Below are 25,084 nucleotides of genomic sequence, written 5' to 3'. Positions count from 1 at the left end.
CTGACTGGAAAGGAAACTCGAATCCTCCCTATTTTGCAAGATTTTGGTTAGGGGAGAAAATTTTGGGCAGAGGATTCTCCTTTGCCACGTCAGCTTAATCGAAAGACAACTCATTTTCCATCTGGTATGAAGTGCGAAAACCGAATGCTGGAAAGTAACTTTCCAACGGAAATATGTCTCCAAAGGAAAGTCCTTTCCACCAAAATCGTCAACCGAATACACCCTTAGAGATGCTTTCCTATTAAACAATAGGGATTTGCCAGGCAATTTCGTGGAAAGTAATTTCATGGCTCACTTTGGCAAGTGAGAACAAGCACAATGGCTCACTTCTTTTGTAGATTTTGTCTTATTCATTTAATTAATATGAGGTAGTTCATGTCTCTTGCAAAAGTAAGCCTCGTCATCATATTAGGCTTATCAAGTGTGAGAGAGGGGGGTATGGTGAGTTTTACTTTTCCCTATTCTTCGACCACTTCTCGCCCTCTCCTGACCCTGCCCTCGACCCATGCCCTCTCAATTCTCTCCTTCTCACACCCTTCGTGTCCCTCTACTACCACTTGATAAATTGATTTCCACGGAAAAACCCTTCATGGCTGCCAGGCCGACGATTTGGCCAATTCTACAGTTTTTTTTTTTGCCTTTTGTGAGAATTTAAGCTCTTGTCTTTCTGCTCATGTGTCACAATATATAGGGTTGCAACTTGGGTCGGGTTGTATCGAGTTGAGGACAACCTTAACCCAACCCAAAATAGCATTCCCTCAACCCTAACCCAACCAACCTAACCCAACCCGCCTCTAAATTTCCCAACCCATCTTTTCCAAATCGGGTCAGGTCGGGTTCGGGTTCACCTTTGACTTTCCAGTTACTGTTCTGCTTGAACTAACAATTGGCCCGATCATCAGCTCAATCGATCGGAGGAATGGGATTGATACCGAGGAGGCGAAGGGGCGTTCGGCTACTCGACTATGTTTCCCACATCCTGTATTTCCACCCGAGCACCCATTTGGTGAAATGAGATCAAATTCAATCGATTCTTCCAAAGGGAACCATATTAAGGCTCTAACAATCAAATGGGGATCTAAGGCGTCAAGATGCAACTCTTGGATTGAGGGAACTCGAAGATCTTTCCTTTCGATCAGTTGGCGCCACACTCCGGAACAAATGATTGTTGAAAGAAAGAGATGATCTTATGAAGCCAATCTTCGGGTCTCTCGGGGCGAGGGATGTACTAACAGTGGTCAGGTTTGGGTCGGGTCGGGCTTCCAAAGCCTCAAACCTAACCCAACTCGAAATTAAATCGGGTTGGCTTTTCCCAACCCTAACCCAACACAACCCAACCCATGCAAAAATTGGGTTGAACCCGTCGTAAGTTGCACCCCTGTCAAGCTCTTGTGTTTTTTCTCATGTGTCACAAAATTTATGGACTTTTGTCTTTATCTTCCAAACGAAATCTCGTTTCGCTGGCAGAGTGGCAGCCATCAATAAGTTATATCTGAAACTAAAGAAGAAAGGTCGAGGAGTAAACCCATCAGATATCGATATCTAGTTTAGTGTCACGAGCCTCTTATTTTAGCAGTGGAATAACCCGTGCGGTCTCAACATATGCGTATGCTAAGGCAAGCCTTCAACTGTACAAGGCTCTGAAGGCCCTACACGACCAACACCTCTTGATGCTTCATATGTGCACACTATCTCTAAGCTGTTCAACATGCTACTTTGCTAAGATCTTGACATGCACTTCTAGATACTTTGCTCATGGCCACCAAACCTTTCATCAAGCTACTGAGCTTAGATTTGCCGAGACCAAGTCTGAGCCCACTCTCGTGATCAGCCAACATCACGAGTACATTGAACATCAAGCCTTGACGTCCAATGCAAAGTCCATCCAGTACGAGGCATAGCGATGCCACACACAAATCTGCCAAGCACAAAAGCTTGGTCATCCAAGAAGCAAGATTCCCCATGGACTGCTACACAAGATATACACCTTGCGAGGGCAACCGAGGTCACCTCGGCACGAACTCATGAAAACTAAAGATTGGCCTACCCATAAGACGTACCACGGTGTAGAAGGCCAATAGTATAACAAGCCTCCTGCATCGGTCTGTACGTGTAGACACCCCATTTTGACCTGATTCCAAATTCCCAAAATCAAATAAAATCTTGAAATCGAATCAAGTCCCGAAATTTCCAAAAACCAAATTATGAATGCAAAAGAACTCGAAAATCCCAATTTCCCTCGTTTGCAAAACATTTTTTTGAAAACCTCGATAGCCTAGATGATCCCTGGACCCCATTTACATCATATGTTTGAAAGCCTTGATTCCCACACTCGTTTTCCCAAAATTTGCAAAAATCGCAAAATGCCCCTGAGTCTTTGGTATTGAGGAACTCCTTTATTTGCACCCCAAGCTCCAAATGAATGGATACAGCCTTATTTTGGTACTTTCACTAACTTAACTGGTTTGTTATGAGTAAAAATCATTCCCGAAAGGTTGTTACTGTTCCCAGGAATGTCCTGCAAATTTTCAGATAAACGGGTAAAAAATGGCAGAAAAGATGAGTTGAGTTTGTGCCGTTATCAAAATTGGGTTTATGCCAATATCAGTTCATAAATGAAAGAGAAAGGGGAGTGAATTTGGAAAACATGGGTGTGCCATGATCATTTTCCTAGACGAAGAGAATATGATAGTTGATTTTGGAAAATGATGTTGCATTTATGCCATCTTCCCTTTATTCAATGCCACTTAAAGAGGAAAAGACAAGCTATAAGCGTGTGTTCATCAAATATAATTGTGCTAATATCATTTTCCTAATCAAGCAAGCAGAAGAGGCGTAAATTATTGAAGCGAGGGTGTGCCAATACCAACTCCAATGTGCAAACAACTAAAGTAGACAAAAAGGACCTGGGGTGTGCAAATATCAAGACAAGGGTGTGCTAATATCAGCACACCCTTTTCTTACAAAAAAGGCCTTCCGATTAGGGGTAAGGGGCTCTCCATTTTAGGGTTTTCTTGGAGCTGCAGAGAGAGAAGGGAAGGAGCCACTGTCCCCAGCACCTCATCATCCAAACCCACTTCATCTTTTGCGGTGACATTCGCCGGAAGCCGGCAAGCTCCATTAAATCCAACCTCACTCTTGAACCCATTTTTCATCTTCTCAATACCATTACCACCACCATCAAATCCTCTTCCATTTCGCCATTAACACCACCTCACCATCAAACCTTTCATTCTTCTCTCTCTCTCTCTCATTTCTAAGATTTTGAGGGGGGTTTGCAAGAGATAGCTGCTAGGGTTTTGTGAGAGTGAAAGAAGAAGAAGGGGTTTTCTTTGTTATTCTTGGTAAAGGCTTGTAGATGAAAATAAGAAAATTCTTTGTTATCCTATGCATTCGTGCTTATAATCCTTAAAAAATTCCAGCTGATGAGGCCATAGGACTTTCCAAGGGCAAAACTCAGTTGGTATAGATTAAACAATCATCACGCATAACCTCTTTAATCTATACCAACTGAGTTTTGCCCTTGGGAAGTCCTATGGCCTCATCAGCTGGAATTTTTTAAGGATTATAAGCACGAATTCATAGGATAATTGTATGACAGTCTTTTGCTTCTAACTTTCCATAACTTATTTAATCTCCCTTCTGTGATTTCAAATGCTTACATTCATCATATTTTGATGCATAACTTTGATAGTTCAAACATCCTGACAATGCTAATAATAATTCCCTCCTATATGGATCTCTAAAACCCTTGTGAATTTAACCATCTTGTATTAGTATGACAGTTAATTCTCCATGAAATTCCACTTGTTCCTACAAGAAAAATCACTAGTACTTCGTTGTTCATTGTATGAAGCTGGAAAATATATTTTGAAAATGCTTTAAGTAGGATACAATAACTTCAAAGATGAACTGTCACCAATCATCAAAATTTAGATTCAGCTAGACGAAACCCATGTCGCCACTCAAGGAACTACATTCCCAAAAATAGTGATGAATGCTCTGGAGAATTTTATTTCCAGAAGTTAACATAGATTATTGTCTGATTCAACAGAAATCGGGCATGGCGATTTAAATTTATCTCTCATTGACGTTATGGAAAATTTAAATGTATTTAGAAATTGCATCTTTAACTGTTCGCTCTATTAAGATAGAATAATAATCTCAGTCTACAAGAACCATAAAAAGCCATAAAAGAGAAAAAGAAATCAAAATGGTGTTCTACTTCTCCAGTTCTTAGATCATCAGCGCCACAAAATGGGAGAGAAAATGAAAGTGAAGGTTTAATTAAACCGCGTATGAAGGGTTCAAGCACCAATATTGCATAAAACGAAAGTACGGAGAGGGATTTGATGGCAGGAAAATAGAAAATTTGAGAAACGAAGAGAGAAATGTCTGAAAGCGCGAGCGAGAGAAACCCTCCTTGAGCGAAAAAATTTATAATGGGACAAGAGTAAGGGAGGGGAAAGACAAGACGAAAAGGTTTTATGTTATGAACACTCCCGTTTAAATAACTTTCAGGACATGGATCTATGATATTCGCACTACTATTTTTTATAATGGGACGAGCTCATCTTGTTTTATGTTTTTTAACCAGCTGTCAAAGGTTATTACAATTCCTGGAAAGCTCTCAGCAGCCAATCAGACAAGCGTCTTCCCATTATCAAAATATCAAAACTTAATTTAGTGTAAATATCAGGAAGTCCCTAGTGTCACGGGAACAGTTGAGGGACGCAGTTGAGGAGCATGCTAAAGTCATAGATTATTTATTGTTGTTGTTGTTTGTTTGATGGGCAGTTCTAAGAAACTTACTGATGACTAAAGCCATAGATTATGACGTTGCATGAAAGTTGAAACTACTAATGAGAGGTTACTGATGACTGAATCCATTGGAAAAATAGCATGATCAGTTAAAAGGCCTATAACTTGCGGTACCCTCAAATCAGTGAGACTGTTGAGGAGCATGTTACCTGTTAGATGTTCGCATGAACCTAGTTCTTTTGAGTTTGGTTTAGAAATTCAAGTCAATATGGACATTTTTTAAAGGGATTTGGTTTTGCCATCTCCTTGTTTATAGTATCATCCCACGAGGATAACATATTGCCCACCACCTATGTGGATCTTTATGAGGATTAGTGTGTTTCCAAATTTCTTAAATGTAAAATTAGATTATTAAATTTGTTAAATCAGAATATGGGTTTCTCGGATTAAACCAGAAAATTCCAGATTGTAACTCCATCTCATTCTCCATGAGGGTTTGAGGGATGACCATTGCCTTTGGAACTTTCAGGTCAGGAAGCTTTTTTAACAAATAGCCATTATCTGGGTTGCTTAGGATCTTATTTATCAATGATATTTCATTAGCGTTTGATATGTTGAGCTTTTCTTTCAGCAGGCTTCTGGAATGGAGGAGCTAGAAGCTGAGAAGCATGTCAAATACATTTTATCCGTTGAAAAGGTTTGTAATGTTTATATGCCATGCTTTTTAAGGTTGGGAGTGGCAAAATATGATCAATTTCATGAATTTATTTATGTACTTTTTCATCAGAAGAAAGATGATATTGAATCCTTGGTCATGGAGCATCTAAGGTTGAATGGTGCGTATTGGGGATTGACTACTTTGGATCTTCTGCAAAAGCTTGGAAGTGTTGATCAAGATGAAGTTGTTTCATGGGTGATGAAATGTCAACATGATTGTGGTTAGTGACCTATTCTACGCTATATGAATTCAATTCCAGTGACCTATTCTACACCACCTGAATTCAATTCCATCTCATGAGGGGTGTTAACTAGCTGTGTATGGACTGATGATCTAGGTGAAGATAATGAACTGCTCATTGTTTAAATAAGCTCCTGGATTGAGTTGGTTATAATTTCTTTGAACTTGTTTTTATCTTCTTCAGTTTTTTTGTATCTTCAAGGACCCTCCATTTTCCATAAAGAAAGCCTTAAATAGATTTTGGCCTGAATTCCTTTTTCAGATCTCTGGCAGTATACTTTCTAATTTCTGTTCTCTCTCTCTCTCTCTCTCTCTCTCTCTCTCAGCACACTTTTTGCTTTTGCACTCTCTTACGATGAGAAAAATTATGCCAAAACCCATTGGATATTTCTATGAAAAATTATGCTGCACCAATCTTATTATCCATATTTCATGAATTCTATTAACCATTGCAGAAACACTACAGAGAAGAAGAAATAAAGAAAGAAGAACTGCAAATATTTCATTGGAGATATTATATGCTTTAGAGTTCATCCATTATACCTCTTTTCCACTTCTATATTAGCATAATTTAATTATTTTATGTTTAAACCAACTCATAATCTTTTTGATAAAAGAAAACATTTTTAGGCTTTGTGGTTTTTTTATTATGGGCTTTAGGCTTTGTGCTTTTTGTCAAGCCAACTGTTTGTTCCACTCCTAGGATGAAATTTTTTTCTATTGATTGGTGATAAACTTTAGGATAATGGTCATTGCAAAAGGCTAATTGAAAAAAGAAGACTTACTATATTAACATAGGACACTCTCTCTCTCTCTCTCTCTCGTAGACATTGTTATGTATACAAACTTTTATGTTATGTTAGTAGGTTCTCATTGCATTGAATATTTTTTTTTGAATGCTCATTGTATTGAATATTGTGCCTTTTTATTTTTCTATTTTGTGACTCTTTTTCTGGCTCGACATTCCCTACAAATTGATGGGTATTTTAAGTGAACTCATGACCTTCTCTATGGCTGCTAGTTAATTGACAAAGATACAAATCTACGTTCAGAAGAGTATTGATGACATGTCAGCACAGGGGTTGCTTCCAATTGGTTTTCTCAGCGCTCAGTGGTTGACGCCGCAAGTACAATTGAAACTATCCGCCTATATCTATGAGTTGGATGTAGTTTCTCCTGACCCGTTATTTTTTGATATTTGTGGACACAACATAGTATATCCATATATGCTCACCACGTCCAGTCACGGGATACCATCATCACATTGATCTTTATAAACTTGCAGTTTGTCCTCGAGATATACTTGCAACACTAACTATATTTGGTATTATGTTTATAAGACCTGATTTGATCTTATTGAAATTGTTCCAAAATATAGAACTAGTCAACTTTCAAGTTTGTATCACCGTTCCTATTTATGCGGTAGAACTTAAAGAGTTACAGTCTTATTACTTTCTTGCCGCAAATGCATTAAAATTAACAGTTTTCAACTTCCAACATTGTGGAAGTTGAAAAAAAATTATATGCGGTATCTTTTGTGAAGTCTAATACTTGTATCTCAACCTTGGTTTCAACATTGTGAAGTCTAATGCTTGTATGTAATTATAATAAAAAATTTCAACGTTGTGAAGTCTAATACCTGTACTTCACCATCGGTTTAAGTTAGAAGATAACAAAAAGTGTATATTTTGAAAAAAATTTAATGTAGTATCTTTTGTTACGCAGGAGGTTTTGCCGGTAATATTGGACATGATCCACACATTCTATATACTCTTAGTGCTGTGCAGATTTTAGCTCTTCTTGACAAGCTTGATGTTCTTGACGTCGCGAAGCTGTCAAACTGTATCCTTGAGTTTGGGGATTGTACTTAGAGATTTTTTAATTTTCTTGCCTCCTGCCTTCACCTGTTTTATTGGAAAAGTTTTTTGAACGATTTTTTTTAAAAATTTTCTTGGCTCCTGCCTTCACCTGTTTGCTATTTGTAAATTCCCTTGAAAATTGCAAGCAGATTATATTATTTGGGGATCACTGCAACTTGAGATTTACAGTGGCGTTAATGATGCAATATGTTAGGAACTCTCTTGTGGAGTAAAACTGACGGAATGAAATAATAATAATAAAATTTAAAATACATTCTGTCTCATATTGGGTCTTTTGCATGAAGGTTTCAAAGTTTACATTAATCAACTTATTTATATTCTTGCGTGATACCGTATTTGTTTCATGTTTGTGCTTGCACATTTTTTCTTTTTCTTGAAATGCCCATCTCCAGTGTCCAATTACTTCCTTTCGACTTTAACAGATGTATATATTCCATGTTCAGTTAATAATTTTCCACAAGGAGTCTTTTCTGTGTTTTGTGTTGCTTTTCCGGAACATCTCAAGCCTGTCAGTACATACCAGTGCTCAAATCCATTTGGGTGGATTTTTGTTTGTAATCTGTGCATCAGAACTTTATGTTAGACTCTGTCCTAACATTCTTATCAATGAAACACTTGCCCATTTGTTTCTGTCGGGAATTCTCTAATATGATTTCTGGCAGTTAATCTCCATAATGATTTACTTGAACATTTTGAGTTATTTGAGTCATTGACTGAAAACGTTATATATCCATTCATTTCTTGTTTCACTTGATTGTAAAGTTAGATATTGCCGGGTTGCAGAATGAAGATGGATCTTTTTCGGGTGATATGTGGGGTGAAATTGATACTCGGTAGTTTATCTTTGCAGTTCTCTTTGCATTTCCGCCAGGGTATTATTTACATTATTTACAATTGTCGAAATGTTCTAATCAGCTTGTTTTGTCTATAGATTTTCTTATTGTGCAATCTGCTGTCTCTCTCTATTACATTGTTTGGATAAGATTGATGTGGAGAAGGCTGTGAACTATATTGTGAGCTGCAAAAATTTGGATGGTGGGTTTGGATGCACACCTGGAGGGGAGTCCCATGCAGGGCAAAGTACGTCCTTTCTGTGGACTCCATGAGCATAGCATATTTTGTATCACGGGCATTGGTTTATATTGATATTTTCATTTAGATCTAGTTGTGTTTTAGCCATTGCGGTCTAATCATTCTACTTCTAGGATACCTTTTGTTTCAAATATTTTTTCCGTCTTTTAGCTGTTTTGGAATTGTGAATCTATGATTTCTAACAGGTCAAACCGTTTCCTTATTTTCAGATGACATCTTATTAATTTCTTTAGCTCCGTTAAGACTTGCATCTTCGGAGCAGATACCTTCCTTGTTGATGCAGAGCTACTCTCACTTCTTTCTACTGGAGGGACTACTAATACTTGTTTACTTACAATTAATATCACTAAAGGAATTTTAGGGTTCTCATTTTTTTTCTTCTCCCTAAATAACACGTTTCTTGAAATTCCATCAATATTTTTATTATACCGCACAAGCCCGAGCTTGTCATGAGAAATCACATTGTAAAAGTAATGGTAGAAGGAGGCTCATCTAATGTTATCCGTTGGCTAAAAGGACCTCATAAGCCCCCTTGGAGATTTGATAGATTGTTTGATGAAATATTTGATTGGATGGGGTCCTTGGAGGTTGAATTTCGTCAGGTGGCTGATAAGTTAGCTAGAAATGGTGTTTCCAAGGAATCTCTAGCTCTTTTCGATTCACTTCCACCGTGACTATATTGTTGTTCTTTATGTTACATTGCTGTATTCTCTTTCTTTTGGTTGTATTTTGACCATCTCGGTCCTCTTTCTTAATAAAATTGGCTACCATGTTTCAAAAAAGAAGAAGTCATGGTCTGAAAGTTCTGCCACAACTGACACAAAACGATTGAAATGTTTCATTCCCATCCCCACCGAAACACAAACAGAAACCGAAACATATACCGAAACCAAAACATATACCGAAACCAGAATTGTAAATCTATTAGTGCTAGTCTGCTAGACTGTACCAACATGTGTTCCATAATTTTATTTGGAAAAACATATTTGAAATATGTTGTATGTACTATGTATAAATATTTATATGATTTACATGTAAAATGAGGTATTTACTGAATTATCAGACATCTTTTGTAAATATTGGATTGTTGTTAAACTATTATGGGAAGGTTTCTTTTTTCTTTTTGCTTATTTAATGGTTTTTGAATTTATATTTGTGCCTTTTCTATTGCTTCCTGAAATTTCATCTTAATGTCCATCATTTGCATATGTATCCATGATTATACAAGATTTCCACCGAAATTGACATGTTTCTATTTCTGTCATGACTAAAACACATACTGAAACCGAAACCCAAAACCTTGGATATAATTGCCATCTTCTACTCTATCTGTGTTACGAAGTACATATCGTTGGTGAAATGTGGCCTAAGCCTTTGAAATTTGCACCCACATCCACACATTTGACAATGTTTAAAAACTTGCCTAGTCAATCATTGAAACGGCCATGTCGACCGTATCGAGTCAATAAAAAACAAGAGAATTCAAACCGAGTCAGTGAAAACTCTAACTTTTGAATTCAACTGTGTAGGTCCGAGTCCAAGACTGGGTTTTGAACATTGTTTCGGACGGCAAGTTACTAATGTTGTACAGTTATCATGTCTAGCATCAAACTTGTAGTGTCTGGGACTGCAAGTTAGTAATGTTGTACAGTTACCATGTCTAGCATCAAACTTGTAGTGTCTAGGAAGTCTGAATCTAGAAGCCCCAACAAATCAATTTAAGAACTTGGCTGTATTAATTAATTAATGTAAAGAAAATAACACTGGGGTGAACTTTGAAATATAATGCCTCCCACACCCTAGTCAACTTGAATGGCTCTGGAGCTGAGCTACTGTATTTTAAAACCAATACTGAAAATGGAATTTGATTTGGCTATTTCTAGGGTGAGATCTACACTTTCTTTCTCATTGTTGCTTTGTGTAATTACAACACAAATTACTTCACAAAAGTACTGAACAAACTGATCAACCTGTACCAAACGTGTATGAGAATCCTGATTCAACTAAACTGGTCCTACAAAGCCCTAAGGCCCCTTCCCTAGTGCTACGAAGACCTACAAAAGGAGGAAGAAGAAAAAGCAGCCAATCAGGTGGTTTGGGTGACTTCTCAACTGTATCTCCTCTATTTGAAAGGCCCTCGACGAGTATTTTTTCTTTAGTGGTTCTTCATCTCTTCCCAAATGGTAATTGGTGTGCGTCTTTGATTCTCTAACTTCATCCACCACTTCTTGGCATGCCCAACCAATATCATTCTGGCAATGTTTATTCTCTAGTCATCAGACATACAGTATTCCTCTATAACATCTATCATTCTTGTTCACCATTATTTCCATAAAAATATGGCAATATAATACTTCTTGTGGCGTATCTAATATGATCCATATGCTCAGATCTTACCTTAAAAATTCTGCTACTTTGAGTAGCCATTTGAACCCAGGCTTTGATGCCAAATTGATGCACGACGGAAGGAGAAGACACACTGGATATTGCTATGATACCAATCGATGTAGGGTAGATTGGGGAAGGCACGAGAATCACAATTGATGAGGGATTAAGAGTCTAGTTCCTGGTTTCATGACAGCTGTACAAATCTGAATAGGTCTGAAATTTCTGGGCATTTGGGTTGATTAGTTTAAGAAGGCTGGATTTGCAGACGTTAGGGACGTGGTCGTAAGGTATAGGTTAAGTCGATTGTTGCTGGTATAATAGTCTGTAGGGTTTTTTGGTCTAGGTAAGGTTCCAGGTCGAGGGTTTTTAACAGCGTGGAAAACTGTTGAAAAAGGTAGGCGTTATAACTGAATTTTCAGGTTGTTACGGACTGTTGAATAAGGTTCTTAGTGTACTCTTCTAGTTGGCAGGATTTCTGGGTAAGGTAAGGGTTTCTAATACTTTCAATAGCCTAACGTAATGTGTATGTGCGCAGATCTGATCTATTAAGGCTCTCAATAGGCTAGTGACGTAATTGATCTCCAATTGAGCAGAATTCTGTTTGGGATTTCTTAGGCCCTGTTCATTTCAGATTGTGACAACCAATTGTAAGCCTAAACTGATTATTGGGCTCAAAATTAAACATAATTTTGAGTCCAATATTCGGTGTAGGGCTTACAATCAGTTGGTACAATCTCAAATGAACAGGGCCTTAGAGTTGTCTCACCAACTTATGTGAAACAAACACATTCTTAATATCTTTCACGACTCTCGACTCATGTTATTTCTCAATTAAAGAGGTTGTTTTAGAATCTGTCATGCATGTGCCTGGCTGGAAATTAAGGTTGTCATGCAGGCAATATGTTTCAAGTATGGCAATGTGATTCGGATACCATTGTAACTGCAGTCTTCTGTTGTGTGGGTGCCCTTGCTATAACTGGCTCTCTGCACCATGTTGATAAGGACCTTCTTGGGTGGTGGTTATGTGAGCGGCAAGATAAAGGTGGAGGTCTAAATGGGCGCCCTGAAAAGCTTCCTGATGTGGGTTTCTTTATAATTCAGCTTTTCCTCAGAGTTCTTGAGCTCCCTTCTCTTACATTGCCATCGGTAATCCTTCCAGGTCTGCTACTCTTGGTGGGTTCTTTCTAGCTTGATTATGATAGACAGAGTGCATTGGATAGACAAGAATAAGCTTGCAACATTTATCCTAAAGTGTCAGGTTGTTTTTAACTCATGGAATTTGAAAGTTTCTCATAAGCTGCCTATAGTGCATTGACACTGCCATTCATTTCTCTAAATGCAGGATAAGGAGAATGGAGGGATTTCTGATAGGCCTGATGATGCTGTTGACATTTTCCATACCTATTTCGGGGTTGCAGGTATAAGCGCGGATTTCATTCTTTATTTTTCAATTGCCATATACTTGGGCCTCGTCCTTGTATCATTATTTTATCCAAGTATAGCCCAGATTTGATTGCTTATGTCATTACCTCTGATATCAGTGGAAATCTTCGGAGAAGTCTATATATTCCTTACTTTTTATCTGGTGATATGCAGGACTTTCGCTTTTGGAATATCCAGGATTAAAACCCATAGATCCAGCCTATGCTTTACCCGTCGATGTTGTAAATAGGATTTTCTTTGGCAGATGAAAGGTAAGTCTGCCTAAGTGCAGGTTTTCTGTTTTTTATTTTCCTCGTCAAAATATGAGATGACCCATTTGACTCTGGATTGAAGCCCCCTACCTTAACTCTTTTTATTTTGACAGATAAACCGTTACCTTTGGTAATTTAACAGAGCACCATCCAATTGAGCTTGTGGGCTTGATCCCTCATGTCAGCATTGGTTAGAGCAAGACTGGTGTTTAGTGAGGGAGAGTAATGCAGAGCTGGACCAACCCAAGCAAGTTGATGCTAGATTTGTACTATGCTTTTCACCAGTCTAACCGGAGATACAGCAAAGCACCAAAAGATTGACACACTTATTACTCGGGTACCAACAAATAAATAATTTGGATTATAGTCGTCTTATCTGTAGAGTTCAACAAACATCATTGCAATAGAATAAGGCAGGAATACTATCAAATTGTGGGACCCACCTTTGGTTGATCTGAACAGTCCATCAGATAGGCCCTACCACCCCCTATCTGAAATTTTAAAATACAATTAAATGTATATAATGTGGTTGAATGTGGATGGTCAAGAACTGCTTATTGGCAACAATTAACATTTGGGACTGTTTGGATACAAGGATTGTAAGATTCTGGACTTTACTAGCTAAAACCTGGATTTTACAATCCTGGATTATAAAATCCATGTGTACAAACGGTTCATGTTGAAAATTACGTCTGGTTATCTATTAGAGGGATTTGTAACGTTGGCCAATTTTGCATTACGCCATTTTTGTGACTTTCGCATGAGAGAACAGCCACCTCAGATGAATTAAACGAACAAGACAAAATCTGCTGAAAAGTGAGCTTGTGTAAAAGTTGTTCCCTCGTGCAAAAGTTGGCTGCAAATTGGCTTTCCGCAAAATTGCCTTGCAAATCCCTATATGAGAACATCAGATTGGTGTGAGATGGATGGATTGGTTCAACAAAAGGTAAGAGCCCAGAATTGTTAGTAATGAGATTTGTCTTACTATGAGGTGATTGCGGTTCTGAATTGTATTGCCCTTATAAATTATATTGAAATTAAAAGAATAAAGGATAAAAACCATAAGGGAATTGCTAGGCAATTTCGAGGAAAGCCATTTGCGGCTAACTTTGGCATAAGTGAACAGCCGCATAGGCTCACTATTTAGCAGATTTTGTCTTATTAATTTATTTCATTGATTGTGGCTGCTCTCTCCTGCAAAAGTCGGCCGCGAAATGGGTTTCCACAAAATTGGAGAGAATCACGAACGATTATTTATAAACCAATGCCATGTTTGGTATTCTATTTCAATTAACTTCTTAATTAGAATAATACAACTTTGAAAGACCAATACAAGAAGCTGAATCTCTGATTTTTTTCTATTAATCTACAATTGGAGGCTTGGAGCGTCCATGTAGCATGAAGACCAGAATCATGCAAGTCACCTCAAGGGGATCCCTCGAGTCCACCAAAACAGGAGTCTTGACTACACATGTATACTACATTACCCCCAAGATTAAGATAGCAGGGAAATGATATATTACCTCCCTTTTCTTCCCTGGGCTACCCCCCCTTGTAGTATAAAAAAGGTTGTCATAAGTTCACTAGTGTGATAACCCAATTACTAGAGTCCAACCAATCCACAGTCTACCCCACAGTGACCAACCAATACAATAGATTAGTAAACGATGGCTGCACCTTAGTATGGTGCAAGCAAGTTGCACAGTATCAAACGAATTGCATTTTCCAGTTACAACATGACTGAACAAGACTGAAAAAGGAAACCTATAGAACGGTTAAGAAAGAAAGCTCAACTCTAGGCATAAAATTTTAAGATCATCCAGATTGCACTAAAAATATATACAAAAATGAAAAGCTCGACGTCTTATCAGCAACTATCTGAATGTTCAAGTAAAGTTATGTCTGCAGGAAAAAAAATTATTTTTACTTGTAATGTCAGCAGATTCATAACCCAAACCACTACGATGTATCACGCACCTACGCCCTCTTGAACAGAATCACAATCATTGCTACAATTGCCAATGCTATGAAAGAGGCGCCTAAGGTTTTGTCAACAAAGTCAGTGGTGTTCTCCTTGGTGCCTGTTGAACTCCTTTCCTCTGCTGAATTCCCAAAGACATCATTGAAGAACTCAGATAAATTGCTCACCATATCTACCACTTTTAGCTTGATGTCTTTCACAAAGCCCGTGAACCCATTTTCTGAGGTTTCTGAGGGAGCCTCAACTGACCCAGTTTCTGAGAAACTATTTCCTGCGAAGGCCACCTTCATATCCGGATTAGAGTCTGGTGACAGCAACAAAGGAATGTGAGATGAATAGGGAATTAGAAAAATCGGGTCAAAAGAAGAATTATTTTCAGTTTAAATGCATGGTTGTTTGCTTACTGGTCTGGTGTGATTGGTAGAACTCTCTAACTGTATCATTTTTCATCACAGCTTCCCAAATGTTTTTATCAGCGGCGATAGAAGCAACCACATTCTACAGAAAAAACCCAAACCTTGAAATATGAGAAATATTATGCGAGGGAAATGAAAATATGCCTGCATATACATATGATTTCATAAACGTGCTAAGTTATGAACGATAATTTCCTTTTATTAATGTACCATGAAGGCATGAACAAGAACCACAGCACTCCGGGCATCCAGGATACACATCCGATGTTCAAAAGAAGCAAGTATTTTGCATATGGAACATTTTTCATTGTCATCAGATTGTGACCAGCTCATAAATTAAATATAGTCTTCGCCAGAATCATAAAACCAAGATATGAAAGCACGAAGTCTCCCAAATCCATAGCGAGGAAAAGTAAAAAAAATAAAAATGGTCCAAACGGATAAAAAGATGCACCATTGAAAAAAGGGATAAAAATATGTAGTAAAGTAACAAAAGGTGTTAACTTACCAACTTCTCCAAAAGTTAAAGCTATTGGCGAAAGGCGTTATTTATCTTTTATACTTCAACACTCCCCCACACTTCTCCAAAAGTTAAAGCTGTTGGAGAAAGGCGTTATTTATCTTTTATACTTCAACACTCCCCCGCACGTGTGGCCACTTGGCACATGTGGTCCCACTTTGGGCCGACCATCACATGTGGATTTTTGTTATCCGGGAGGTTTGAACTTAAGACCTTTTGATGCAGAACGTGCAGCGTGGATCAAATCTTTTATTTTTTATTTCCTATTTTCGTCATTTTATTTGTAGTATTTTTTTTGGGGTGTCAAAATGTGTCTATTTAGCTTGATTTTGGTATTTTTAGAAATGTTTTTTGATTACCTATCTGAAAAGCCCAAGATTACGCGACTTGGACTTGATTTGGCTATGTTATAGCAGTTTTAGGACAAGGTATGTGTCTATTACGGGATAACTATTTTAGGATTATCTTAGTCATATTTCTTGCTTTTATTTTTGTTGCTTTAGATAGAAGGTGGAGAATAATTGTTAGGCAAGTATTTAGGGTTGCTATTCTTGGGTTTTGGCTCTCTAAATAATGTATTGGCATAATGAAAGAAGAAAGAGATTGAATAAAGTTTATTTTTGAACATCACTTGTGAAGAGAGAATTGGCTCTTTCACATGGGTGAAGGATCATGCATCCTTTCACGTGTTATACTGGAGTTTTCCTCCAAAACCGTGGCATGGGTTTTCAAACCCCCATGAGATTATTTTAGTTGTTGCTTGTGTTTATCTTCATCTTGTGTTGCCGTCCACGCTCCCTGCATCACCTTTGGCTCTGATACCATGTTAACTTACCAACTTCTCCAAAAGCTTAAGCTGTTGGAGAAAGGCGTTATTTATCTTTTATACTGTAATAGAAGGAAAAATCAAAGGAAAGGAAAATGGCTAAGTAGATAGGGTGGCAGCTGAAAGGTAGCATACATCCAAGCACGGGGACTCTCCAATAACCACTGCATTATATGATGAAGGCATCAAGCTGGCTCTAATATACAAGGTCCTCGCTTAAAAAGGGAAGTACCCAGAAAAGGAGGAAAATGTTTCGACGGTCTATATAGTGTCCAATTTCAAAAACTATTACAATGAGTAGGAGGATCTACAATAAACTTTGACAAGCCAATTTACAATGAAGATATTGAGGAATCCATGTAAGGAGATGATGACTACATCGATGGAGGAGTCTTGTTATTAGTTTTATAGGTAGCATTCAACATCAAGAGTTTAATTTTTGAAGTATATGTATAGATGATTTGTGAAGAAAGTTTTGGAGCTCTACCTCCAAATACCTCATTCTATGTAAAGGTTCCCACAGTATCTCTATTCTCAACTCAATTCAACTCAACAAAGCCGTTTTTCCCAAACTAGTTGGGGTCGGCTAAATGAATCCTTTAGAAAGATTTCATGAATCTTTCTAAATGAATCCTTTAGAAAGATTTCCCACAGTATCTCTATTAAAAACTTAAAAAGGCAATTTTTTTTTAATGGTAAAGATTTCATTAGAAAAGAAAGAGACCAATATGGACAGTACAACTCAACTCAACTCAACTCAACTCAACTCAACTCAACCTTTGTCCCAAACTAGTTGGGGTCAGCTAATGAATCCTTTAGAAAATTTTCATTAGCCTTTGCACTGACCGATATGGTCACTACAGAGCAAAAAAATAAAAATACGAAGGAAAAACTTAAAAAGACAATCACATAGCATTACCAAATTTTTTGAAATTGGAATTCTCTCCACATGGCAGTGAATTGATGCAATACAAACCTATGGCCTTCAAAAAAAAAGATAGATAATGAACTATTGGTTCTAAGCCAAATACAAGGAAATTTCAGAAATTTGGTGGTTTTTATTTGAATTTACAGTAATTTTTTGTTGGGTTTTGAAAAGTAGATATATTTTGCAAGTAGGAGGAAATTGCAATCTTATATTTGAAGTAAAGAAAGAGGCAGCAATAAATCCCGAGCAAACTGTATCCTTCCCTTATCTATTCATTGCTGGAAACATCAAATTTTTTAGAATTTGAAGTGGCTTCCACCTTAACTGTGTCATTCTTATACTAGACTACTTTATATAGAAGAGAAGCCAGGGGTATGCCATTGGCTAGTTATTACATGTAATTTTGTTCACTGAGATCCCTATATTTTCTTTTTCTATTAATTTTCAAAACCATCGTGCTGATAGGCCGTCTTGCTTCTTTCTATCAAGAACACCATACCACTTTCAAGCCCTTACGCATTTGGAAAAAATTAAAATCATATTGTGCACATTACACACCTGTCGTTTATGACCTTACAGTGTGATTAGCTTGACAAGAGAACAGAGTTAACATGGAAAAAGAAAAAAAAGAGACAACAGCACATGGGTAATATTTGAAGCAACACTCTTTCTTAAGAATTTTAACAGATATTTTTGAACAAAGGTAAATGCATGCATGCAAATCCCTTCCATTTTGATAGTTAATTTAAGACAACATATTTTGAGACCTTGGAAAAAAGCGAACCTCAACTTCAGGACTTTCTTTCAGCAAGGCAAATGCATTAAGCACATGTTTTGGTGGCGCAGAGGGAAGGATCGCTGTACTTTCACTAGTAACACAAGGTTTTGTCATTGAATCTTTCAAGCTCAAAGGCACAGAGAGGCTCGACCCATGAGAAACTGTAACAGCGCCCCCACAGCTGGTAGCAGGAGAAGGGGAGAAATATATCCTGAAACAAAAGGGAACAAGGCTCCAACACAATAAGGAAAAGTAATTACCAAGGCATTCTCTTATCCCTGCTACCAACAGGATATAATACACACACACACACACACACACACATACAAGAACCCATTTATTCACATTACAAAATAGAGAATGTCTAGGACAGACAATCTAAAGTAGATGGTGTAATTCATTTATCTAATAAGTAACAAAACTTTATTTCTAGACAGAACCGTAGTTACCGGAAACTTAGTTGGATGGGAAGAACACTTCCCTAGAAACTCTCTTCGGAAGCTAAGTTCTCTTTGCTTCCCAAATTTAGGGGAAGTGTGCTTCCCATATGCTTTCTACGCATTCCCTCTTAATTAAAAGTAAGCTTCCTATTTGAGTGATTATTTCTTCCTAAAAGAATTATTTAAAAAAAGAGTGCATTTAAAACTTGAAAACTCATTCAAATGGAAATTACGTGGATCTTTTTCCAAAAACTTGAACATTAATTAAATATACAGGAATAAAACATGTGAAACTATAAATTACTACAACTTGTAATTCTAATTGGTAGTGAAATCTTCTTTTCTACTTGCAATACTTACCTATCTTAACCCTTCCTCCCTAACCTATTAGAGGCCTACTCTTTCTATCTTATAGTTCGCTTCCAATGAAGCTTCTTACATGCTCCATGTTGACTTTCAATGACGCTTCCAACACATTTTCTCTTTACTTTCTTTATAGCTTTCTGCTCCCGGCATTTTCTCTTTTCTAAATCCCTTGCTTCCTGCTTTTACTTCCTGCATCACTTCTCTCACACACTTCCCCCCTCTGGCTACTATGGAAAGAACAATATACACAAAAGTTTACAGCAAGTAGAAATGAACCCCCAATAAAAACGAAAGCCTCAAAATCCTTTTGTTGGCAAGGGAAACTTCAGTAGAGCATCATTTTCTACTTACAAATGGGGAAAGAATGCATCTATAATCACTAAATCTCAAACTTAATAAAAAAAAAAAGCACCAACTTCCAAGGTCCAATTCTTTTGAAGATCGTGGTTAACATTTTATCACAAAAGAGAATCCCCTCTTAGGGTCATGCACAAACAAGGTTCAAATCTCTCAATCAGTTGGGATGCCTAATGGCCCTAATGTATGCCTGACCTCGCACTGCCACTTGATAACTATCAATTGGCAAGCGACTCGTCTCACCATGACCCTACCCTATCTTGGATTCACAAGATTTATATTGTTCCATCTCTATAGGGATAGAGTACCCAGCATTGCCTCGGTTGTGCTAATAGAGCCTATGGGGAAGTCATATTATGAGAGCACTCATCTTAGGTTGTGCTTACTATTTAGATGCTTTCACACTTATCCACTCCACACTTGGACATAAAGAAGGGTGTGAAGTCAATTTGAAACAAGATGAGCTGGTAAGAGATGTCAGGCTTCACTTGTTCCAAGTGTTTATACTCGAGCAAAAGGTGTGAACCTTGACGAAAAAGTTTCCCAAGTAGCCATAACGAAGGCTACTTGCCATTTGCTATCAGTTGCAACTATCAGACTCAACTCTTATACCAACAAGATGTGAACAGGTAGCCAATGTACGGAAGAAAGCCTATATGATAGATCCTCCTGCATGCCTAATCTGTCACCCAAGAACTAAAACAATATATTTTAATAATCTAGTTACAATTACATTTATATACACTAATGGAACACATGTCAGGGAACTTTCACTGTGGAAATATCGGTGTTACACATAAGGGATTCAATAAGCAAATGAAGGAATAATTCATGAGGTATTCACTGGTCAGCATTTGCTAGCAATTGTTGATGAGAATAATATAGAAGAGGAAGAAGACAAACAATGAGTAATCACAAAAAAAAAAAAACAAATCGAAGGGTCATTTGTAAATTCGAGTACGCAACTAAGAATCATTTCATCTTTGTTCCTTTTTTACATACTTGTCCAATTATAGAAGTTGTAAGAAGAAGGAAAATGCATGAACAAGCCAAACAAAATCAAACATCACAACTCAGAAAAATATTAGGGGGTTTTGTGTCCTATCTGATACATACAAATAAAACAAATAACTAATACTCTCTAACAAGTGATGAAATTTCATCCCACCAACACGAATCTTAGCTATTAGAAGCCCTTCTGTATATAAAAAAGAAACCCTAGAAAAAGCCTCTACTATGTTCAAAATCTAGTGTAATAACAACAACAACCAAAAAAAAAAAAAAAGCCAACAAATATCTTTATTGGATTAGGGTTGAAAGAAAATTACTGATCGACAGCATCTTTGAGATCAGAAGTGGCCTCTTTGGCCTCTTGGAGGGTTGGAACCTTCCCAAAAACAACCCTAGGCATTGGATCCATAGAATCAAAGAGCAAATCCCAATCGTCGATCTCAATTGGCGGCCTTTGTACCCCATCGATCCTTCCATTCTGCGAAGAAATAAGAGAATTAGTTTCGTCGATCGCCGGAGAAGAGGCGATCCTCGAAGCTTTCAGGGCGGTGGCCGCTTGTTCCGCCGCCGTTGGAACGCTCCGGTAAGCTCCGAAAGTAGCAACCTTGGCCGCACTTCTCATGGCTCCTCCTCCTCCAATGTCTCTCTCTGTGTGAAAATCAGAAAAAAGAGATTTTTAGGGATTTGAATAGAGAAGATGAAGAGGGATATATATAGAGAGAGAGAGAGAGAGAGAGATGGAGGGAAGGGATGCGAATATTGGTTAATAGGATTCTCGCCACGTGTCTGTGGAAATGATGTGGTGTGTATTGGTTGGATGATCACGCAAAATTTTATCTTGTGTTTTAAGTTTCCGTACGAAATTAGTTTTCTGTAATTTTTTTCCCGGGATTTGCTAGCGTCCATCGCAGATTTTGTCTCCATTAATGATGTGGATGCTCTCACATGCAGCAGGCCATCCGCGAAATGCCTTCGGCAATGGACGCTACCAAATCCCTTTTTTCCCTAGATAGTCTATTTGTTTTCCCTAAAATGTGCGTAAAACAAATGAAGGGCATGGAGAAAATTTTCCATGCTCTCTCTCTCTCTCTCGGCCTCCTGTCCCCTCTCTCCCACCTCTTGATAGTTAATACTACGGAAAAAAAAAACATTCAGGGTTGCCAAACACGAGAAATTTTATGATGCCTGTTGGAGAATTTCAAATAACTTAAATAGAAAAGTCAAAGATGCTTTTGTTTTGTGTTTAAAATTTGGAAGAAAGATTCAAATTAAAGTTCTCCTCCTCTTTCTTTGAAAACTAGAATCAATTGTATGAATGGGGGCTTGAACCCAAGACCTTGATGTGTGTGTGAACATTGTGCTCTCTAAGCCAAGGCAAAACAAATAGTCCCACATAAGAGCTTGGGAGAATTTTTCTCATCCATATAAGATGGAGAGTTGGAGAAAGGCTTGAGCCTTCAAGGGGCTTTAGAATTTGTTGGGTCTTGGGCTTTTAGAAGAACACAAGCCCATATGTAAAAAACACACGCGCGCGCCTCGCCTCGCCGGGCCGGGCCGTGGCCCGAGGTCCGTGGTTTGGGTTTGGGTTTAAATGAAAAGGTTATTTTATTGCAAAAAATCATTTTATTTTTTACTCTTTGGTTTTGATATGGACACACTACCTTAATTGCAAAGAACCGTTTAAAGGTGTGTTTTAATGGTGGCTCTCCCCAACAGACACTTTCTGGTCTATAAAAGGGGACGAGACAGATTGTTTAGAACACAAAAAATTACACAGACGTTTTTGCACTTTCTATTCCGTTCTTCTTCCTCCTTCGTTCCGTTCATTCTGAGCACAGTTCCATTGGTGATTCTGGGTGGACCAGTCAGCGAGTGCATGTGGACTGGGGCCAATTTCAGCTGTTTTATCTTGGAGCGTCGGTTCGCAAATCCCGGTTGCACCGGTAGGGGGCGGATACGATTCTTAAGGAGAGTGACCAGTGGCACGACTCAGCCTTATTCTTTTCAATCTGATTTCCAGAGGATTTTTCAATCAAACAGATAAGTTCTATTTTATTTATGATTTCCAAACAGAAAGAGTTTCTCATTTCAAATTGCAAATTTTTTGGGTTCCAATAAACCATAGATCAGATCCATAATCTAAATATTTACTCCAACAGCCTGACCAGCAAATAATAAGGGCGGAGAGATAGAAAACTCCCGCCCTTGATTTCCTATCCAACAAAAAAGAAAAAAATGGGGGCTTTTGTTGGATCGGAAATAAGCATGGGGAGATTCTCTCTCTCTGCCCTTGTTATTTGACGGTCGGGCATCATATATAATCTCTGCCAAACGCACTCTAATTGTAAAATTATATCATTGAATTATTTTTCATTATTGTCTGCGGGCATGGATAAAATTTCACTAAAAGAACACGGGAAAACTTAATTCTGAAAAAAAAAATCTATGAAAAAAGAGTTAACCGACTACTCCTTCATTTCATCAAGGAAAAAAAAAATCTTTCAAATGCACAGAAGAGGTTAGCATGATCGCAACTGTTCAGCTATGGCCACTTCATTGATGAGTGACCCAAAAGAGCCGAAAGTCACTCAAATCGTGGGACGGCTTGGAACATGTGAAAAGATGGTAAAGGAAAGCCTCTAAGTAAAACCTTATAATGCTGTTTGGATTAGTGAACAAATATTCTTGGAAATTTTTTTTCCTTTGTATTGTTAATGGAAACCACAACTCACTATGTCAATGCACTGCACTATTAACGGAAAGCAAAATCACATTATACACATCCACTGTATATTGTTTCCTTGTAAAGATTGATTGCCCATTAGGCACATGCCTTGCCTTGTATTTTTGTTGCCTCTTTAAGCCCATTCCTTGTATAGACTACAACCTTGTAGTAGATAGATACATGTATCGATCATGCACAATGAATAAGACACAGAAACAAAGTTTATCTTCTTCCCTTTTGTCTTCCTTTGTCTTTGGTTTGTTTACATGTATCTCCGAACATTTGATTTTTAATGGATTATTTTTCGAGAATTAAAATTTTTCATATTTTTTAAGGAAAGTTACAAACCTAATAGACTCTGAAATTTTATGTTCCAAGTGTATTTTTTTGTCGTTGAATGTTAACCACCCTTGCCTATATGCAGTTAGTTGTCTATGCTCAACCACAAAAAATTACATTATTAAATGTTATGATTAATTGATTGGGAGATAAAAGATCCAAAACAAGGCCTATCAAAATGATGTTCAGATCAATCAAGGGTGACACCGGGGTTGGGCCTGTAGCTCAATGGTCGAGGCTTTGGATCAATCAAGGGTGACACCGGGGTTGGGCCTGTAGCTCAATGGTCGAGGCTTTGTTTCTCACCTTACCTGCGAGAAAAAAAAAACACCAAGTGGGTGACACCCACTAGGGTGCTTCATTGTATGATAATGAGGTTGCACCCAACTAATGCATTCATCTTGCTTTGCTGTCATTGCTGTACTAAAGTACTCCAATCTAGCGTCTCCTATGCGCATGGTTTAGGGTATCGAGATACTAAGTAATTGAAAAAACACATCACGTAGGTCAGCAATTTAATACTATATTTAAAATCTTTACACCAAAAAAACCTATGTTCCCAGTTTGGATTGCAAGATTAACATTTCTGAAGGAAAAAACATTCCTTATAAAAAAATAAAAAATTTCGTGATTTAGAGGAGATGATATGATTGTGGTTAATTTAGACGGATATCATTGTGGACTGAACATCCCTCTAAATTAAAATTGAATTGGGTTGGTTCAAGTTATTTTTTTCGTGGGTAAAAATTTCGTTGGGAATTTTAGAAATATTTTTCCTTTTCAAACTCTTCACAATTTGATGTGGACGCAATGATGAATATTTGATAGAAAACCAATATAATTGTTTGTAGTTCATGGAGTAGAAAACCACACGAAAATTTTCTCTATTGAGAAGATTAGGAAAAATATAAGATAAGGCAAAATATCTCCATTTGGTCAAAGGTAGGGTAAACCCAGAACCGAACCGATCAAGTTCGGTTCCGGAGATAAATGGTCCAGTTCTTGTTCCAATTTCTGGGAACTGATTATATATGGTTTGGTTCTGGGAACTGATTATATACCCCAAAACCGAACCGAACCATGTCCACCTCTACATCCAAACATGGCCTTAGGGAAATGTTTAAAACAAGTTTTAAAGTATTTTTTTAAACTCTTTTTTGTCTAACTCTCCAACTTTACTCCAGCTATATTTTGTAACTAACAAAATTTTAAATGCAGTAAATGCGTTTTTTTAATTTTTTTGTATTTTACTGTATTTGACCATTTTTTTATTACTTTTTTTTTTTTAACTATTAAACTCGAAGTATTACCACCCCCATATTGGATCGATGGTCCACCGTGCCGACTACCAAGCACAAATGCCATGCGGACAATGACAAGTGGCCCTTCTCATTCATTAGAATGAGATTCTTTTGCTAGTCAATCTCTTAATGGACAGCTAAAGCCTTAATGGACAGCTAAAGGCAGAGTTTCAGTAGAAACAACACCACGTGAACCTGTGTGATAGGGTTTGGCCTTTCTAAGTCCAGTCTAATCCCCTAGTCCCATCCTCATGAGATGACCCAAGCCCATTAATAATAAAGGCATCCTTTTAACATGTCTTTAAGCCATTTGTTCTTTGCAT

General features: G+C 37.7%; 2 protein-coding genes across 3 annotated transcripts; one reads left to right on the top strand and one right to left on the bottom strand.

Annotated features, from left to right (window-relative positions):
• The first annotated feature begins 2,985 nt into the window (after positions 1-2,985).
• RGTB1 (RAB geranylgeranyl transferase beta subunit 1) lies at positions 2,986-13,414 on the top strand. 2 transcript variants are annotated; one of them, XM_077395118.1, is made up of 11 exons: positions 2,986-3,344; positions 5,396-5,458; positions 5,549-5,699; positions 7,445-7,561; positions 8,366-8,432; positions 8,531-8,679; positions 12,026-12,159; positions 12,239-12,337; positions 12,422-12,497; positions 12,676-12,773; positions 12,887-13,414. In XM_077395118.1, the coding sequence occupies exons 2-10, from the start codon at positions 5,405-5,407 to the stop codon at positions 12,768-12,770; spliced, it is 942 nt and encodes a 313-aa protein (XP_077251233.1). In that variant the 5' UTR covers positions 2,986-3,344; positions 5,396-5,404; the 3' UTR covers positions 12,771-12,773; positions 12,887-13,414. The 2 variants fall into 2 exon arrangements, with proteins under 2 accessions (XP_077251233.1, XP_077251232.1); XM_077395117.1 differs by having other exon boundaries at positions 5,393-5,458.
• Positions 13,415-14,410: 996 nt separating this feature from the next.
• On the bottom strand, positions 14,411-21,092 carry LOC143890435 (uncharacterized). Its single transcript, XM_077395116.1, has 4 exons — positions 20,714-21,092; positions 18,229-18,433; positions 15,159-15,252; positions 14,411-15,058 (listed from the first exon to the last, which is right to left on the bottom strand). The coding sequence occupies exons 1-4, from the start codon at positions 21,016-21,018 to the stop codon at positions 14,751-14,753; spliced, it is 912 nt and encodes a 303-aa protein (XP_077251231.1). The 5' UTR covers positions 21,019-21,092; the 3' UTR covers positions 14,411-14,750.
• Positions 21,093-25,084: the final 3,992 nt, after the last annotated feature.

This window comes from Tasmannia lanceolata, unplaced genomic scaffold (genome assembly GCF_043159265.1).
Source record: "Tasmannia lanceolata isolate RefF3 unplaced genomic scaffold, GAP_Taslan_0.1 ptg000013l, whole genome shotgun sequence".
In the NCBI taxonomy this organism is placed as follows: Eukaryota; Viridiplantae; Streptophyta; class Magnoliopsida; order Canellales; family Winteraceae; genus Tasmannia; species Tasmannia lanceolata.
The sequence above is the reverse complement of the archived record's forward strand: the minus strand, read 5'-3'. Positions and strand labels throughout refer to the sequence as shown.

Excerpts from the sequence above, each read along its gene's own strand:
- RGTB1 (XM_077395118.1), top strand. The coding sequence starts at position 5,405 with ATGGAGGAGCTAGAAGCTGAGAAGCATGTCAAATACATTTTATCCGTT. Across the intron at positions 12,338-12,421 it reads CATTTATCCTAAAGTGTCAG|GATAAGGAGAATGGAGGGAT; the intron begins GTTGTTTTTAAC and ends CTCTAAATGCAG. Across the intron at positions 12,498-12,675 it reads TACCTATTTCGGGGTTGCAG|GACTTTCGCTTTTGGAATAT; the intron begins GTATAAGCGCGG and ends GGTGATATGCAG.
- LOC143890435 (XM_077395116.1), bottom strand. The coding sequence starts at position 21,018 with ATGAGAAGTGCGGCCAAGGTTGCTACTTTCGGAGCTTACCGGAGCGTT. Across the intron at positions 18,434-20,713 it reads CTCAAAGATGCTGTCGATCA|GATATATTTCTCCCCTTCTC; the intron begins GTAATTTTCTTT and ends CTTTTGTTTCAG. Across the intron at positions 15,253-18,228 it reads AAGAAAGTCCTGAAGTTGAG|AATGTGGTTGCTTCTATCGC; the intron begins GTTCGCTTTTTT and ends TTTTTTCTGTAG.